Below are 20856 nucleotides of genomic sequence, written 5' to 3' on the forward strand. Positions count from 1 at the left end.
TAAAAGAAAATATTTTAATGATATTTGCCGGAAGATATGCTCTCAGCATACTTTTTGTTTCGCTATGCTCCTGGGGCACAGCGTCACGTGATCGGCGGCTCGACTGTCGAGTCTCGAATGGTAGTGGGGGTCGCTTCAGGAATCTGTGACTGAAATGGGCATAAATTCCGAGCACTGTCCTAAATCAATGTCGCCCATTTAATTCTTGGGGGGAGGGGGGGGGGGGGGGAATTACTCAGGACACTTTCCCTTATAACATATCTAAGACTGCGTTCCATTTTATGCATGATGCTTCATTTATTTTTGTTTAACATTCGATGAATAACAAGGATAAATAATGCAGCATGAAACGATACAGCCTAAAAGTTAGAGAAATCGGTGAGATGTGACTTAAAATCCTATATTTACCATTTCAACAAATACAAAATACAAAAATATATTTAAATACGTATTTTAAATATATGTATTTCAAATATACTGTTCACTTCTGGTGATTATGATTTTATGTTCTCATAGAATATGTGCGTCACATCCCTAAATATTCCATAAGTATTGAGAAATAAGACACAAAATAGTAATGAATATACTGATATTATTTAAATTCGCGTATATTCACAGTACAGATACAATTAGACCTTAATTTAGGTTCTTAACATTTATGTACCTAATTCTAGAATATTAACAAATCATTCATTCGTTACGATATCCAATCGATAGACAAATTATATTTCCATAATTTATTTTTGTACAGACACGTACAATCATGTCGGGGTAATATTACGGTTGGAGTTTTTTTTTATTTCTATTTTATTCTGTAGGAAATCATTATAGAAGCATGTTAAAATATGCATAAAATGTCTAAAATAGTTACGTAATAGTCCGTGTTTCATCGCTGATATGGTACAGAAGACGTTTCGATTGACTTCGCGCGAAAAATCGACATATCCGAAATGAATCATCAGAAAATCAACTGCGCAGAGAACTTGCAGCAGTATTCTCTCGTAGAGATACTTCCATAATTTTTACAACTCCGAGAACCGGCTCGTTACATTGCCTTTCACTAGATATTTCAAGCGTGCCTGACATAGCCGCCCTTACTATGCGGCACACTACTAACTGTTGGCTAATTAAATGACATGGCATGTCACATCTATCCCACAACGGCGAGACTTCCTTCGTGTCCCGGATCTTTTTATACAATAATAATAAATTTCCAATCTTATAAAAATTTAAAAAAGTCACAATATCGCTTTAATAAATTGAGTTATGAGCTTTTTCCTTGAGGCCAAGAAAATTTATACAAATTACACGCACATTAGAATACTTGGATTGGCTTGATGAAATGCCCGAATCGCCTGTCAACGAAAACGGTCTTCCATCAACCGCGAATCCACGTGGTGAATCTCAGTTGGGATTCTCACGATTTACATTCAGTACTTGCATTTGCACAATTTCAATCTATCGACAATGGTATTTTCATTTGTAAAAACGATGAGAAAATATTATCATATATTCGGTGGATTAAAAAATAACTTCGCATTTATAGATGACATTCAATTCTAAAAATACGAAGTTATTTTTTACTCAATCCAATATATAGACATCGCGTGTTATCTACTGCTAATTTATCAAGCGTTGGAAAAAGTTAAATTACATTCAGTGTTTACATCGCCACGTATCCGTTTTCTAAGATCTTCTCTCTACATATATCTCTTTTACTCTGAGTTTCTTTTACGGGCATTCGATCAAGCCACCGTTAAAAGTACTGTTCGACTGTCATGAGCTTGTTTTCGGGTTCGTTAAGTATATCACAAAACGCGAACATTGCGTTGAATAAGTTACTTCTCTTAAGAGTAATTCAGTTATTTTTCCTAGATTAATACTGTTACATAGTAAAATGTTTCCGTTACAAAAAAATGCGAATACAGGTGCTTTTTTCTAAAAAGATAGACAAAGTAAAACCATAATTATAAAAAATATATCGAAAAATTGTGCGCCAATTTTATACAAATCTTTCTTTATACTACAATAGAATTTCAGATTACATTGTAAATATTCTTATTGAAATTTAAATGAGCAACGGATGTAAACGTTAAGTTATGCAGGCTTTGCGGTCGTTTTATCGAGCTGGCAACAGAGTCATTACGATTACTAGTATCATCTTAACATTAACATAACGTAGAAATAAGCGATATTTACGAATCTCCTCGTCGCATAAAAATATTGTCGTATAAAAATGTCCATACAGTATATGAGGTATTTTCCTTCGTTAAGAATATCGAAGGAATGCATTATCGATTTTTAACGAAAAAATTACTTGTTCACAAAATGTAATTTTTACAAATATATCTTGTAATCGAAATAATTTCGAGCATATACGTATGTATCTATGATTCTCGAGATGAAATATATTTACAACCACGTACATAAATAAATGCGAAATCCGCCGCCTGATTCACAGAAATGATGGTAAACATGCTTGGAGCGTGATAAGAGTGTGCGCCGAACTATATTGACGAGCAGCTTCTACGAATCGTCAATTCGTCACTAGTACTTATCTTATGCGTATTTACAAATGTGTTTGCTAGTGACGAATTTCTTCTTGCGTCGTCTCGAAGTATCTCGAAGTAATCGTCTATGGAACAAATTCTCGCACTTACTCTAGCGAGCATTAATGCAACTATCGTTATACAAATCTGTATACACACATATGTATTTATACAAGTAAAAAACACCTATAAACCGAATATCTTAACTATGGTTGTAGTCAAAGTTCCGCTACAAATGCTTTGAAGCATTTGATGGACCAATCAGAAGAAAGAATTTTACAATTTGACTAATTAAAAAACACTTTAAAGCATTTGTAGCACCATATTGACCATACCTTATGTAAGGAAGACTGTTATTCAATTCGAAATAGTAAAAATTCGATCTACATCGGAAGATCATTGATGTGGAATGTCGCTCTTCTTTTTCTTCCTCTCTCTTGGATATTGATTTACCATACCGTACGTTCTCCTGCTCATTAATGTTCCAATGCGTGTAAAATCATCACAGCAATGAGTTTAGGACGGAAATAGGATGTATTCCAATAGATTAAGCCGAACTTAAAAGCTCTCTGCAACAGTAATAGATTGAGGTGAAATAGGCAGGGAGATAAATGTATGTATTAATCCGGATCTACAATAGGTTTTTTAAGCCTTAAGAAATGGACGAATCATAGTCAATTATTCTTCTCTTCTTCAATTGTAATTGGTCAATTTCTTACTTAAGACTTAAAAAACCTATTGTAGATCCCGACTTAAGAAGCCTAATGTCAATAAAGACAAGCAAATAAACAGGAAGTACGCAAAGTCAATTATAGTTAATACTTCCAGAAAAAATTGTTTAATTTTATCATTAAAGATTACTACAAATCGTTGTGTATTTTTCGTAAAAATGCGAAGAATTATTATTCGTACATACATATAAGGTATATGTATATAACTAAAGAGGCATAAAGAATGGATTGCGCGATCTGTATCTAAATAGTATTCAATATTGTCGACAATAATGAGAGAGAGGGACTGTAGAAGACGACCAATCTTCCTCTCTTTCTAATCACAACTTCATCGTTGAATAGAAAAAGATAGAGATTAGCCATCTTCCACGATTCCTTTTATTTTTGTAGACCATTTTGGATCGCACAGTCCATCCCACGGTGTAAGAATAATAATAGGTGATTCTCTACTCATGTAAAATTACTGTGATTTTCCTAAGGAAACTCCGTTGAACAGCAGATGGCATATATGTATAACATCTAACCTCATAAATCCCGGGAAAAAATGTTTTATACATTTTTATATAAAATTATATATATATATATAAAATATATATATATATATTAAATATATATATATTAAAAAAATTATATATAAATATATGTAAAACATTTTTTCCTGGAGCGTTTCAAGAGATAGCAGTAAGATTAAGGTAAGTAACAACATAGTAAATAATTTTATTATAATAGTACATTTATTTATACACATGATTAGTGGGACAATTAGGAAGATCGTGAAAGTTATGGAAGAGGATATATGCTGTAGAGTTAATCATAAAAGAAATGCCACTTGAACGGCTGTGAATTGGAAAGATTGCAAAGGCCATTAGGTGTCAGATCATCATGCCCTCTAGTGTTACGTGCCATAACTGCCTCAATTTCGTCACAGTTTTTCTGGACAAAAATGGGCGAATGGAATCATCTATTATTCTTACACCATGGTCCATTCTCTATATCTTTAAATATAACTAACAAAATTTAAATTAGATATTCCTATATAGTCGTTATATTGTTTTCCAGTAAGCGAGTAAATTATTCGTAAAACAAGTAAGAACTTTAAATTAATAAATTGATAGCAATCGTTATTAATTTTTCATAAATTAATGAATATATAACATACTTGTACAATATTGTATACATATTCATAACGTGCGTGTAATATGTAGAAAGAAACTTACCATTCTATTCGAGCGTGTCTCGTTCACGCATTCATTTTGCAATTAATACGATAATACTTACGTCGAAAGTTCTCTCCCTAGCAAGCCAGTTCCGACTAATCCAGTACGCGATCGACTCCTATTTAGTTGCGCTCTCCTTTCCGCTGTAAAATTAAAATAGAATTAAACTCATTAGAATAGGCTTGATATTATTCGAGAATAATAGGAATAATATTTGTACCATTAGAATGTATTTTGAAAGAACTTATGCACTTTATAAATGAAACCTTTTTCTTTATAGTTACTACGCGAAAGAGGAATGGAACTTTTATATTTTATATACATTAATCATATATCGACATTCCAGTAATACATTTTTGCATTAAATAATACAATTTACTTTACAACATTTAACATATCAAGGAGAACAAGATTAAGACAATTAAGTAATTAGTTACTGCATTTAATTACAAATATATATATATATGTTTTTATACAAAACAGTCTTCGGTACATGTTTCATCAAAAACTCAAGTACTTGTGTCATACTTAAAATTTGTAACAAAATTATAATCAAAAAATACATAAATAATCATAAAAATCATTTAAATTTTTATAAAATATCGAAGAAAAAAATTTATTTTAATATTACATTATAATCACACCAATAACAGAAAAAATTGTAAAATTACACATTCATCTCATATCTCATTGAATTTTGTAATTTGAATATAAATGATCGGAATGATATTACAAAAGCACCTTGACTTTATTATTTTTATCTTACTATTGTGTTCTCATAATTTCTGCAGTATGATTACAAGATCAATAGAATATATTTTTGTGCATCAAATACGTACATAAAACTCAAGACTTTTTATTACAAATACCCATTTTCATTTACTTAAAAAGTTTGACATATATTAATTAAATAAAATGTTATATAAAATTTATACGCTATATGAAAATAATATATTTCAAATTTTTAAATTCTTCATAAATCACAAATATTATAATACAATTATCAGTTTTGAATAGTTCGCACGATACGTAAATATATTTACAAATCCATAGGTAAACGAAAGTTTTATTTATGTATTGTACATTGTATCAAAACTATATATTGAGTCTCGCTATTTTCAAATAAATAAAAAAAAGATTATTGACATTAACATGACTAATGCAAAGTAATGATTCCTACACTGTATTTTAAAAATATAATGACACAATATTAGATTATAAAAATATTATTGCAATATGTAGAACAGGAGAAAGTCGCACATTTTAATAGAAAAATCAAATGATTTTTAAATGAAAGTATGCATCGTAACGCTTTTTCGAACAAGTTTCTTCGCAACAATAGTTACAAAATATTTTTTTCTCTCGCGTCAGTTCCATTTTAGTCTTCTATAAATACTACAGCAGCAAATAATTCTATTAAACAATATTTATCGGCATTTGCCAAAACTTCCACTTATTTTTCCATGAACTATCTTTTAGTTTTTTCAATTTATTACGATTTCTTGCAGTTAAATTACTTGTTTCCGGAGTGAATTGCTTGTATGTATTTGCGAGTTGTCCAGAGTTTTCGGACAAATTTAAACTTTTTGTAGCAATATGAATAGAGTTTGATTTTATAAAATGCAATGGGCTATTTTCCGACAATAACATAATTCTACTTATTTCTGTCACTAGTGGTGATTGTGTTTTAGTTATCTGCTCACTACTTGGAAACTGAGTAGACATGCTCGAATTTAAAAAGCCTGAGTTTTTCAAATCTTGTATGTTTTGACTTTCGTCATAGCGTGTCAAGTTTTCGAAATTTCTCGATCTCAAAAGTCTCATCGGAGTGAAGGCCGGTTTGAGTATTTTAGTATGAAAATCATCGATCGATTTTGACATCTTTTGATTTACAGAATTCATGTCTATATCTGACGTATTGATAATCGATGGCATAGTGGTACTCATACTGGGTAGATTTTGCAAATAAGCATGAAGCTTACTGCGTTTTGCAATTGTATTACTCGCACGTATACGTTTGCGATTCAATATAGTGCGGCGCACAATGCTGTTTCTTTTGCGTATTTTATTGACTATGACGCGTTTTTGCTTAATCGGGCTAAGAATTAACGCTCGATTAACAGAGACGTCTCCACCGATTAATGGGCTTGAGTCCCAGTCAATCTTAATGCATCTGGACTCAAAGTTTCTAAATGTTTTTAGCAAAACGTCTCTTTTGGGCGTTTCATCGAATACCGGCATCGTCGCGTAATATGCGCGATTACAACAATTGCACAGTTTCTTTTTTTTAAAGAACGTAACTTTGGATGAATGCTTCGTCTGCCTAGGCGTTTTTTTCGCCTCGTCTAGCATTTGTTTGTAGATTTCTTGATTTTCTTCCGGCGTAAAGAAATTTATTGAATTGCCCGCCGTGCATATTTCTTCAGCCATAATCCTGTTCGGGAGCATATGGCATCGCATGATTTCAGTTGAAGTTAGATTTTTACATTTGTGCATTAACTTATTTCTAGTAGATTTGTCTAAAATATTACTAAATAAATATGCTTGAGCTGCTTGTTCCTTCTTCACCATTTGTCTCCTGATGTATGTCCTATACAACTTACCACCAGCTACGCGGGTTTGTCGCTTGCGTCGTTGGTCTGGCCTACTGAAAGCCGATCCAGTCTGCAACGCTTCCATCAAACTATCCATAACACCTTCCTGAGTCTCATGTGCGTTCATATCGACTAATGCGCGTTTACGCGCAGCTCGTGCCGCCTTTTCTGCTTCTGCTTTTTCGCGCGCTTCTCTCGTTCGTCTCTGTTTCTCCTCGCCCTCCTTCAGCTTTATTATCTCCTTCTGCGATTGCTACGGTGAGAATATAGAATCGCATTAGATAGCGATTGAATAGACTGCGACGTGACGTATTAGCGCGTATTTACCAAGAAATCATCTTTGAACGTCTTGATATCGCCAAAGAATTCCTCTATAGTGTACTTCTGCTTATCGAAAGAGAAGAATTCTGAAATGTCCGTGTACAGAGTGTCCATATTTTTAAACATATTTTGCAGAACCTCGTAAGATTCTCTAGCTTTCTTAGCGAATGGCTATAAAGTAACTCCGTTAAGGAAATACTTTTGTTTGATCAACACAAGATCAATAAATGATATTATCAATGACTATGTTCAGTAGGTAAAGAAAAGTATATATTTTCAAGAGTTTTGTGACCACTCGGAGATATTTTATTTCTATGTTTTCTTATGTATTTTTCTTCTATTTTTTTTCTAGAAATCGAAAATAATCATTATAATAACGCCAGTTTTAAGGAAAAATTGATACATTTAAATATAGTGAATAAAATTCTTATTTACTCGTTATAAAATCACTATCAATTATATGTCAATAATTTATTTATAAAATTAATTCCAAATTGAATCAAATGTGAATAATATTGCACAAAACGTTAATTAGATTATATCTTTAGTATAATAATATATTTTAATATAATATTTGTAATCGCGGTGCTTTGCGCAATGCTTGCAATGAGGAAAACAGTACCGAGATGAAAAATGTTATAATAAAAAATATAATCTAATTAGCGTTTTGTGATGCAATATCATTCGCATTTGATTCAATTTGGAATTAACTTCATAAATAAATTATTGAAATATAATTGGCAGTGATTTTATAACGATGCAAATAAAGATTTCATTCGCTATATTTCAATGTACCAATTTTTTCTTAAGTTTGGCGTTATTATAATGATTATTTTGGGTTCATTTGTACAATACTGTACAAATGTGTTATATAATATAAATTCATCAATTTATCATCAGTTATGAAAATACATAAGAAAACATAAGAAATAAAATAATCCTCGAGTGGTCACAAAATCCTTGAAATTTTGTACCCTCCATTGCTCAATGCACGCTCAGTGATTGTTTAATATGATTGGTTTTTGCTGTTAATTCTTTAGTGAAGTGTAGAAACTAATTCTAATAAGAAATAATTCAGCGTTCTCTAAGCTATTTTATCCGTTGAATATTAATGATTATTAACAAAAAATTAGTGAAGGATACTTTCATAACATCTATAAATAAGTCCTCATCGCACTGTGGAACTTTGGCATTCGTAAGATCCTGTTCGAGATTACGAATATTGGTCTCCATTTGACATAATGTTCTCTGAACATTTTCTAAAGACACTCTACTGGCACGATCTACATGTGCTATTTCCTCAATAAAGCTGAGACATTCTGGGAACTTTCTTTCTATCGTATCCACCAAGTAATGCATAAGAGTTTGCTTGTTATCGACATCTTTAGTACTAGTCAACTAAAAAAAAAGTCGTGAAACTGCATCGAAATAATAAGCGATTTATGCATATACACATACAAACATATATGTTACAGAACAAACCTTTGTAAGAAAACTAATCTCGAATCCGAATGCTTGGCCATTTTTGGAACCGGAATTCATATAGTTTCCGAGTAACAATATTAATTCGAGAATTCGTGCAAACTTTTTGCTACTTTTCACTTCTTCGCATGCTGCAGTAGCAGCTACTATGTCAGGTTTTATATCCTGTATCAACTCTTCATATCGCAACATAAAGCTTAATGATCTCAATCTGGGTAATAACCGTTTTATTGTAGATATCTGTAACATTGATGTCAATGAAATAAAAAGATAGAAAAAAATTATACAAAAATCAAATACATTACCGTAACACAAAATTGTTCCGCTTCAGTCAAGTCATCGTATTGATCTTTGTACATCTGTAATTTTGACAATTGATCTGGCGGAGGTAAGTATTGAATTAATCCTTGTAATATATTATCAGAAATAACTGGTCCTTCACATCGAAATAAACATCTTTTTACTTCCACGTAAGGCATGTGCTTTAGTGTTCCACCGAGAAGTATTGATATATTTTGAGCCGCCTTATTATCCAAAACTTTGAGATCCTTTACTTTTTTCGTTGAGGCTGATCTACGTATACGAAAAATTTATTAATATCTTATGTAATATCATTTTAAAAATGATAATTACTGAGGTGAAATTTACTTATCAACTACATCGTCTATTTTTTTCCCGCTCGGTTTGGAAGCGAACTTCTGTGCAAGACCATCCAATATTTCTGGACTAGCTAATTTGTCTTCTTGTACTCTTGTCCAGAATGACTTTTCTGTCATTCTGTGAGGTAAAATCTGAAATACATAAAGTTTTACATAGCAGAAATTATACTACAGTAAAAAATTATGAATATTAAAATCATTATATCTTCTATACCGGTAATAATTTATTCGATTAATATAAATATATTATATATATTATACACATACCGCTTTCCAATTTGCTCTTTTTAATGGTCCATCTACTTCCCACTTCTTTTTCGGTTTTAATCCGTGAGGCAAAACTTGTATCATTGGAGACGATGGAGATAATGCCCCCATTATCGGTGGTAATAGAGGACCCATTCCTGGCATAGGTGGTGGTGGAGGTCCTCCTATTCCAGGCATAGGTGGAGGTGGAGGTCCTTTTAAACCGGGCATAGGCGGAGGAGGTGGGCACATCATTCCAGACATAGGTGGTGGTGGAGGTGGGCCACCACCGCCAGGAAGAGGAGGTGGCGGCGGCGGTAGTTTGCTTCCCATTTCAGGCATAGGTGGTGGAGGCGGACATACAGCAGTCCTCTATATATAAAACAAAATGATGTTTTTAAGATTACTCAATTTATATGCTAGTTGCGTATTTCAAGGAGACGACAAAAGCGATATCTAAGTAACAAGCGTATACATGGTCTGAGTTTTTTTAAATAAATTCATGTTGCTAATATACAAGATGCGTTACCAAAATCCGGACAAATTTTAATTTAAATTTTCCGCTATATTGTGCCTCTGCCAGAGGTTGTCGTTGGCATTCGAGAAAATCTGATGCTTTTAGTAAACAGTCATATTCTCAAAATGGCCGCGATGTTGAAACCAAGTGCGGAGTATAATCGAAGAGCGATCTTCGAAGGCCTTCGCGCTGGACGCTCAGCAACGGAAATAATTCGGTTCTTTGGATACCCGAGATCAACCGTTTATGACATTGTGGCAAAATATATGGGTTTAGAACAGTCCAACGAAGGTTCCAGTATGCCAGCAAGGAAGAAAAAACGCACCACGAAGACTCCTGCAGTCGTTCAAAGGGCTCAAGCGCTGATTTCGGATGACTCAGGGCAATCATTGCGAAAATTAGCATCGATTGTTGGTATAAGCGAGCCAATAATGCATCGAATTGCCGAGGACTTTCGATATAAATTGTATACATTAAAGATACGACAGATGCTGTCAGGACAAGCCGAGTTGCTCGCCTCGGCTCCCATTTTGGGCTCTCAACAGCCTAGATTTAAATCCCTTGGACTACGTATGGAGCGTAGTTAAAAGGGTCACAAACAAGTCTCGGCATCCAATGTGACGTCATTAAGAATTGCTATTGAGGCAGCATTCGTTAGCATAGACAGCGCTACATTACGGAGTGCGTGCGAACGTTTTAGATCATTATTCAAGCTAACAGGGAATATATCGGATAATTGTGCTTTACAGGGATCCCCGAAGTGCCATGTAAAAAGTTTTTGTAATATTTAATTTTTCATTAAAAACATTTTGTTTAAAGAAATTGTTCGATTTGTCCGGATTTTGGTGACGCACCCTGTAAATATTAGAGAAAATATTAAGTTTTCATTATTCAAAATTATTATTATTCAATACAAATGTTAAATAATAAAATCTGATGGATTTTGATTAAGAAATATTTCTAAAGATAGCCGACTTGTATTCAAATAAAATACAAAATCATAATAAAGATGATTAAATATACAAGGTGTCCCATTTTAACTTTGACACCGAAATATTTCGAAAATTATAAAAGATATGGAAAAATATTTCAAAATTTGTAGGTTTAAAAAGGTTTATTTAGTAACTATATTTATTCGATATTGGCGTGGCGTTGCCAAGATCAGGATGAGCTTACTTTAAATTTTTTTAATGAAACCGCCTAAATTTTATTGCATATTATTATAGCTCTTCCTGAAACTTTTCCAAAACACTATAACTTAATTCACTTTAGGTCAGCTGTTTTGAAGTTATCGAAATTTATATGGTAAGATGTCCACTCAACAAAGATCGATGGCTGATCCAGCTAGTGAAGGCAAGATCGAGGAATGATCCGACCAACTAAGACAAGATCGAAAGATGATCCAGCCAATAAAAACAAGATTGAGGAATATTCCGACTAATGAAAGTAAGATAGGAGGATTAAGGAACTTTGTCTAATTGTCATTACGTATCTAATTATCATACTCTCGGAATTAAATGTTCAAAGTGTGCACTATTATTTTTCAAGCACAAAATCAGTCTACGTCTAAAGTTTTGCAAGACTCCTCTGAGTATTTGCGGCGCTTGAGTTTCTTCCATCATATCTCGTGATTGCTTTCTGATACATAGCATCTTTCACATATTCCCAAATAGTAATCTAGAGAATTTAGATCTTAGAGGTCACAAGATTGATCTTCCTAGATCTATCCAATAATTTGGATGTGTTATCATCCTATTGAAATCAAAATCTTTAGAGAACATCCAGTGAAATGTCCTGAAGATATTCTGAAAATATCCTGATAAATGATTTTGGATAAAATCTAAGTAAATTGGACCATTAATTGTACGTTTAAAAAAATGCAGCTCAATAATTTGATCATTACATATGTCAATCCAAATGTGAAGGTTCCAACGATGCTGATTGGCCACCTGTCGATATCAGTGAAAATTTACTGGTGACTAATAATGACTGGGGTCACAACTGGATAGGCACAATTGTGCCTATTGAAACTGGCATTGCTATGAAATGTAGCTTCGTCATTGAAACAGATATTCTAAAAGAAATTTGGATTCTACTCCAATGTATCAAGTGCCCATCTACAAAATTAAACTGTCAGTCTATAATCACCTTCGCTTAATTGTATCAGATTGAAGTGATAAGGGTGGTATTATGCGAATTATAACATTCGATGTAGATCGAGGAATTCCAAATTCATGTTCTATTTATCGAGCACTGACGTGTGGATTGAAATAAATCATGCTCAAAATTGCAAGAAGTTTAAAGGTCATTCCTCGATTTTGCCTTCACTATTTGGCTCAATCCGATTTTCGTTGGCTGGATAACTTACCATATAAATCTCGATAACTTTTTCAAAACAACTGATCCAAAGTGTATTAAGATTATAGTGTTTTGGGTCATAGAAATCGTTTAATGTGTATGATTTATATCGAAAATCCTCCTCGGCAATAGCTATAATAATATGCAATAAAATCAAAAGAGTTCTATTTAAAAAATTCAAAGTGACTTTGGCAACGTCATTCAATGTTAAACGGATATGATCAATAAATAGACCTTCTTAAGGGGACGCTGAAGCAACGACCGAACTAATCGATGTCGATAAAATAGATTTTTAATTCCAAATAAAATATTACGTACATCAAAGAAACATATACATTAATTAAAACACATATGATGTGTTTGACAACACATATGACACACATTATAATATACCCAGAGCGTATAGATTAATTAAAATTCATAAGTCTGGCAATCCGCTAAGAATTATTGTTTTGTCTATCATCTAGCTCACTATATTATTTGTCATTATTCTTACACAATATTATTAATTATAGCATACCTGAAGCACCTAGCCAGATAAAAAATAGTTTCCATTTTGTCAACAAACTGAATGGGACTTATTTTAAGCCTGACGATGTGTTAGCTTCTTTAGATGTGAGTCCTTTTTTACTAATGTTTCCATAGAACTAGCATCTGAGAGCATTAAAAAAAGATGGACCATATATCTTGTAATACAAAAACACCTTTAGACGAATTTTTAATTGCGTTATATTTTGTTTTAAACTGAATTTATTTTTCTTTTAATGGCAATTTCTACAAACAAATTTTTGGCACCCCCACGGGATCTCCAACATTCTCTATAGCTGAAATAATTTTGCAAGATCTACAATCATTAGCTATTGATAGATTACCTACACAACTTTCTTTCTACTTTAGATATGTAGATGACATTATACAATATTAGCAGCTCCTTCTGACACTTTGAATGACATTCTTAACACTTTTAATTACATACAAGACTAAAGTTTATTATAGAATTTGGGAAGAATGGGAGATTGAATTTTTTGGACACTACTATTACTATCGACGAAAATAAAATCATTTTTGGGTATCAAAAACCAACCTTTTCATGTAAATTTTTAAATTTCCATTCTCATCATCCTTTATGTCATAAGAGAGGAATTATTTATGGCACAGTTGATAGAATTGTATTATTATCTCACTCTAAATTTTAACAAAGGAATTTTATTGCTATTCACACTTTTTTAGATAATGGCTATCTTTTTAACTTCATTTTTTTCACCATACAAAAAATAATTAATTATCATATTTACAATAAAAATAAAACAGATAATATTGGGAATGTGCATTAATTTTCAAGAGATAACGTAACTAATACTACCGCATCGGACCATATTGTTGCTACCTTCATGTTCAAAGCACCATCATGTGGCTTTACTTTTCAGTATGTGTCATTTTGCCGAATTGTAAACAACATTGTTTTTTTGAGCATTGAATATGTCGAATTTTATGTCAACAAAACGCAATTTGCGGAAAGTTTTGCTTTTTTGCTTTCATTTGAAGAAAAGTGCTGCTAAAAGTCAAGGAATGCTGTCGGAAGCTTATGGTAATTATACTCCATCGATTTCAACATGTGACTGGTTTCAACGCTATAAAAAAGGTGATTTTGACACGGAAAGACAAGGAATGACTAGCCGAAAAAGTTTGAAGATGAGGAAGTGGAAGCTTTACTCGAGTCAAACGCAAGAAAAAGAATCATTAAATTGCAGAATCATTAAATGTTGATCGATCAACGATTTCCAAACGTTTGAAGGCCATTAGAATAATTCAAAAACAAGAAAATTGGGTGCCGTACGAGTTGAAGCCGAGGGACGTCGAAAGGCGCAAAATGACTTGTGAATTGTTGCTTCAAAGACACAGAAGAAAGAAACATTTTTTGCATTGTATCGTGACGGGTAATGAAAAATAGATATGCTCCGAAGCGCAAAAAATCATGGTGCAGATCAGGCGAACCATCAACGTCGACGGCAAAGCCGAATTCATGGCGTCAAGCTCATGCTCTTGTATTTGGTGGGATCAGTTGGATATAATGTATTATGAACTGCTTCAACCCAACAAAATCACTAGGGAACGCCAACAACAATTGATGCAATTGAGCCGAGCATTGAAGCAAAAACGGTCAAATTACGCGAAAAGACACGACAAAGTGATTTTCCAACATGACAACGCCACATGTTGTGAAACCTTCAAGGAAACGTTAGAAGCGCTTAACTGGGATGTCCTATCACACCCGTATTCTCCAGATATTGCTCCTTCCGATTACAACCTATTTCGATCGATGACTCATGGCCTGAGCAGTGCTTCCATTCTTATGAAGACCAAAAAATCGATTCGTGGATAGTCTCAAAAGATGTGTCGTTCTTTCGACGTGGAATCCATCTATTACCAGAAAGATGGGAAAAAGTAGTGGCTAGCGATAGACAATATTTTTAATGATCAATTTGTAACCATTTTTTCACAATAAAGCCGTTTACCAAAAATCCCTTAAAATTAATGCACATTCCCAATAATTTTCATTCACATAAGAAAGACAAAAAAAAATTTCGTCTGAAAAATTTATGTCTCTAGCTCTCAAATTTGATTGTAAATTATTCTATTCCATTCCTAACCTCTTAAAAAATTACATAAAGATCACCTCGACTTATACTCCCATCAAGAAGTTGTGTATAAAATCTCTTGTGAGAATTGTGAAGCAAATTATGTTGGTCAGACCAAAAGAAAATTAAAAACTAGATTAAATGAACATACGTCAGACATAAATAAAAAAACAGAATCTCTTTCAATTATTCTAATCACCGGATTAATTTTAATCATAAATTTGATCGGAATAGCGTCAAAATTTTAGATAGTGAACCATCGTATAACAAATGACTAATTTCAGAAATGATTCATATTAAAAGACAGAAACAGGATTTAAATAGGCAAAATGACATAGAATCCTATTTTCCATTATATAATCTCTTTCCCCTTCCTAGTTTCTTTCTTCTGTTTTTCTCACTCCTAATTTTACTCTTTTCATATCGATAATATTTCTCTCTTTTAGTTTGACTCTCAGATGACTCTCATTTTACAATAATATAATATTTTTAGACAGTAATGATTATTTCTATCGCAATTACAATGCTTACATGCCAATCTCTATTTTATATACTGACTAGATTTTATTTTATTACATTTTATTATATACCATGACTACACAATACATTTTCGCTTGTAAAGAAGGAAATTTTATATTTATTATGTACACATTTTTCTTTTTTACACTTTATATTTTAAATTCCATCTAATTTAGGCGAATCTAATTTATTTCTTTATTTTACTCAATATATTTCTGTATATTAACAGATTTTTATATTATTTTATTCGATTGATTACATATTATTGACTGCTACAAAGTTTTTATTGGCGTTATTATATCATATCATCAAATTTTGTACTGCGATTCTTCAGAAATTGTGACTGACAATGAATTGTTACATGCGAGACTTTTATATCGAATCATTCTTATGGATTATATCTTAATTGAAGTTTGTATAATTACGTATTTTTTATTATATGTATTTATTCTTAATCTTTTGCCGTTACCGTTATATTCTAACTTTAATTAGTAAATGTTTTTAACATTGATAATGACTTAAAGGAGGTTGAAACGTTTATATTCTCTATTGTTTTTATATTATTTGTTAGTTTATTATGCTAAATTTGAATTGGTTTGGCTCGTAGCCTTTCGTATTACATTTATTTTAATTAATTAAAACATAAATTAAAACATTAAGTAAATCATTAAATAAAACGTTATATACATTTTTTGCTCTGCTACATCCTATATATCACATGAATGCGAGGTTATTGCGTAGGCACGCTCAAATCATATTATACTTCTCAAGCTATTTCTCTTGTAAGCTTCAAAATCATAACTTGAAAGTCTCATGATATTCTTATATTATTCAAATATAGAAAAGTACTGTTTGTTCAGATATATCTTTGCATTTCTTTATATGTATATATGTAAAGGAAGAACCTACATGATAACAGAAAACTGTAATTTACAATTTTTTGGAGAATTTTCATACCGGTTTGTACTTTTCCAAAGTATTTGCATTTTTTTTTATTCTAAAGAAGGATTTTTTTATTCTGTATAAGAAAAACTAAATGGTTTAAGAAATATGAAATGACGTTCCGTCGATAACTCCAGCATCCCCTCTTAAATCCTACAACTTTTGTCTAAAATTCATTCATTTTTCCGTATCTTTTATAATTTGCGAGATATTTCAATGTCAAAGTTAAAATGAGACACCCAATTGGGTCATTCTCAATGTTAAACTTGATACAATTTAGAATCAATTATTCATTTAAAAGACAAAAAACTTGACGAAATATATAATATGATTTAGCCAGTAATTATAATAATATATAAAATTCATCCTTGTGTATGTATCACTATCATTGTGGATGATTGTGAGACTTGTTTGTATATAAACGTGAAAACAATAAAGATGTACATAATTATAAATAACATAATGGTTTCCGCATAACAAGGATATGCGGAACAATATTTTGCATATGGATCGCGAAATAGAGAGATCGACAAATAGAAACTCATTCGCCAACTCTCGCACAGAACAGTCATTACTAATACATTACCCTACGCCGAAACAAAGACTTCTTAACGAGCAATCGAATTTTTATACTTTGCGTGAAATAAAGTATAGAGATTTCATATTCTGAATCTGTGTGCAAATTATTACGAGACCATCATCTATCCGATTATCCATTCAACCAATACAGCGACTAATACACATTGGATTAAAGACATAAGCATATTGATGACATTGCTTTAGCTATTGACAATGTTCATATTGAGATTCTTATTAAATTTAATTCTTACCACCCAAGACTATTATTTACATTATAATTTACAATTTATGGAAATTGATGAAGACTCATCAAACTTTTTGGACATGCTTGATAAAAAAAAAGGAAATTCTTATTTTTAATTGGTATCGTAAATCTATATTCTTGGGTCGTTTTCTTAATTACTTCTCATCCACTGTGTCAAAAAATTGGCACGTCATTGGTTTAATCGATAGAGTTTTATTACTTTCTCATCCAAATTTTCATAAAAAGAATTTTGACTTAATTATAAAAATTCTTCTGAATAATGGCTATCCCCTAAGTTTGATATTTTCAACTATTAAAAAAAGACTTAAAAAATTTGATCTTTTTAATCGTATTGATGATTTTGTTACTGATAAGCCAAGAAGAAATCAATAATAAAAAATTTTTCTCTATACCATTTATTTCTAATATTTCTAATAAAATCAGTAATTTTTTAAAACATTACTTTTATATGTACTTTTATGTACCTTTTATATGGCCTATAGAGAGGCATAAATTAGCTCAATAAATTTCAAAGTCCAGAAAGATGTACTACCTCAATCTTCTCAATCTAATGTAATATATAAGATTGACTGTAAAGACTGTGTCGTATGTTGGACAAACAAGCAGATGCCTTAAAACGCGCATAAATGAACATAGAAATCATTAACAGAAACACGACCCAACATTCGGTTATCATCGTGTGGACTTATTTCATGAACTTAATTGGGATAACGTATATATTTTAGACAAAGAATAAATTTTACATAAAAGATTGTTATCAGAGATGATACATATTGAAAAATAATAACTAGGTCCTGAATTTACAAAACGATACACTTTCTCTCGATCCGTTATATATAGATCTATTTTCAGAAACGTAATGCTTTCAATCTATATCATTTATCCTTGGTTATTTATTATTTATTATTTATACTTATTGTCTTTGTAAGTACATGTTGTCCACTGTTTCTCTCAATTTTCATTTTACATTCATCTACCAAACAATTATGTCGTGTCTAATAACTCTTAATTTTGTTTCATATAAGTGAAGTAAAGTTTGATTTTAACTATTTTAATTATTTATATTAACTTTTTAATTTATTCATAATTGTATTACACAGTTAAATTGAACAGTTTAAAGGAACATGTACAACAAACCTTATAGGAACAGTTCAATCTTGACAGTCATGTAAGTTTATTTTACCATATTTTTTACGGATAACTTTATGTTAGCAATTTAAAATATTTTTTAACTCCTTTTGGTCAATCGATTCAAAACAAACAATCTGTTTCTTTTTTAGTAAACTTAATAATTTGATGACCAAGATTAACTCGGATATCACTACCATAGTTTTTTCGTATTTTATACGTTAATAGTTTATATTCGTATGCGCTATCATTATGTAATTTTGTAATTAATAGTTTAAGTAAATTTCTTTGTATCGAAGAGGATCTTGACCATAGGTCGAAATGTATACGTTTTTGTTGTTTTTATTGTTTACATGTAAGATTTTTATGTTAATAGGTGTAGACAGGCAGACATAAATCTCACTAGGATTCAGAGACCAATAGGAAACGATCTTAAAGATAGGTAGATGGCAGTACGAGATCGTGACTCTATATTCTTTTTTGGCAACTCTGGACACGCCTTACTAACTATATAGTCCTTGTATTTTCTCACGAGAGCATTGTATCGTACATTCGCAACATTAAAGAGTTTACTATATTACGTGGTTAAATTATAAGATATTATTTATCGATAGCCTCCTATCCTCACAAATTGGTAGCAGAGTGTGGTTTACTTAGTGTATCCGTGTGAGGCTATCGAATATCGTGAGAGTTTGCTTGAGCATAAAAAAGACGCATTTTCAATATGGCTGAAAATTGGAATTTGAGTTGTGTGGAACCGCTTGACGACACAAATTATTTCCTGTGGAGCGAAAAAATAGAAGGAATCTTAAGGGCAAAGAAACTTTGGAAAAAAGTAATGAATGTGAAGCCAACAGACAAACCAGAAGAAGATGATGAAAGATATGCGGAAAAATTTAAGCTATGGAATGAATGGGACGATGATAACTACGCCGCACGTACAGTCATGATAAACACGATGAGTAAAGCTCAATTATTGAAGTACAGTCACGAAAAGGATGCAAATAAATTATGGAATCTAATTAAAAACAATATGGCAGCGGAAACTGAGCAGTTGAAGGCGAGATCATTAAGTGAATTGTCAAATCTAAAAATGAATAAGGACGAAAGTGTAGATGCGTACGTTAATAGAGCGGAAGCTTTGAGAAACCAATGAGGACAACTTGGTAAAAACATAGAGGATTACGAATTGAGGATGTATATTATACGAGGACTAAAATCTGAATTCGATCAGAATGTATGAGTGTTTGAAACACAGAGAGAGCTAACCGTAAATGACATAAGATATGCGTTAAAACAAGAGGAAATACGAAGAGACAAACATAAAGATGAAAAAACATCGAAAGAAGAATATGTAAGAAAAGCCAGAGATAAATCAAGAAATAACTATACATGCTACAATTGCGGAATGAGTGGTCACACATCAAGCGAATGTCGTAACAGGAAGAAGTGCTTTAATTGCCTGGGATACAATCACATCGCGGTTGATTGCAGAGAACAGAAGAGAAACGTTTCACGTGGAAGGGGATTTAGAGGAATCTCAAGAGGAAGAGGAAGAGGACGTAGTCAAGGATATAATGAAAGTACATTAAAAACTACAGATGAAGCGGTATTAACTGTAAGAGATCGATCACACGTGAGTACAACAAAAATAAATAAAGAGCCTGAGCATGAAATAAAAAAAAAGGGGACAGAAGGGTATATATGGCTATTAGATTCAGGTGCGACAAGTCATATGGTAAGCAATAAAGTCGTATTTGATAATATAGAGGACGATACAAGAGACGTTACCTTGGCTGACAAAGAAGGAAAAAAACTAACCTCAGATGGTCGAGGTGAAATAGTAATAAAACAGAATTTTAATAAAGATAGGATACGGTTAAAAAATGTATTATGTGTACCAGACATTAATATAAATTTATTATCGGTAGCAAAAATCACCGATCATGGTTACAAAGTAGAATTTGATAAATATGGAGCCATCGTTTACAGGAACAAGGATGAGATAAAAATGACAGGGAAGAGAATGCGTACTACGTTAAATCGTCTGTGATAAAAAATGAAACAGCAGCGAGAACTGAAGAAATGGACATTTGGCATAAGAGATTCG

At 32.0% G+C, this 20856-nt stretch overlaps 1 protein-coding gene across 1 annotated transcript in view; it reads right to left on the reverse strand.

Annotated features, from left to right (window-relative positions):
* Positions 1-5192: 5192 nt before the first annotated feature.
* The window catches only part of dia (diaphanous related formin 1), a 63889-nt gene continuing 48225 nt past the window's right edge, over positions 5193-20856 (reverse strand). Inside the window, exons 7-13 of the mRNA XM_087410320.1 lie at positions 9821-10171; positions 9543-9685; positions 9200-9467; positions 8895-9134; positions 8556-8810; positions 7419-7583; positions 5193-7344 (exon numbers count right to left, since the gene is read on the reverse strand). Of these exons, the coding sequence (XP_087266446.1) occupies positions 5914-7344; positions 7419-7583; positions 8556-8810; positions 8895-9134; positions 9200-9467; positions 9543-9685; positions 9821-10171 (2853 nt within the window). The 3' untranslated portion in view covers positions 5193-5913. The remainder of the gene's footprint in view (positions 7345-7418; positions 7584-8555; positions 8811-8894; positions 9135-9199; positions 9468-9542; positions 9686-9820; positions 10172-20856) is intronic.

This window comes from Acromyrmex echinatior, chromosome 10 (assembly GCF_024713525.1).
Source record: "Acromyrmex echinatior isolate Ae372 chromosome 10, ASM2471352v2, whole genome shotgun sequence".
In the NCBI taxonomy this organism is placed as follows: Eukaryota; Metazoa; Arthropoda; class Insecta; order Hymenoptera; family Formicidae; genus Acromyrmex; species Acromyrmex echinatior.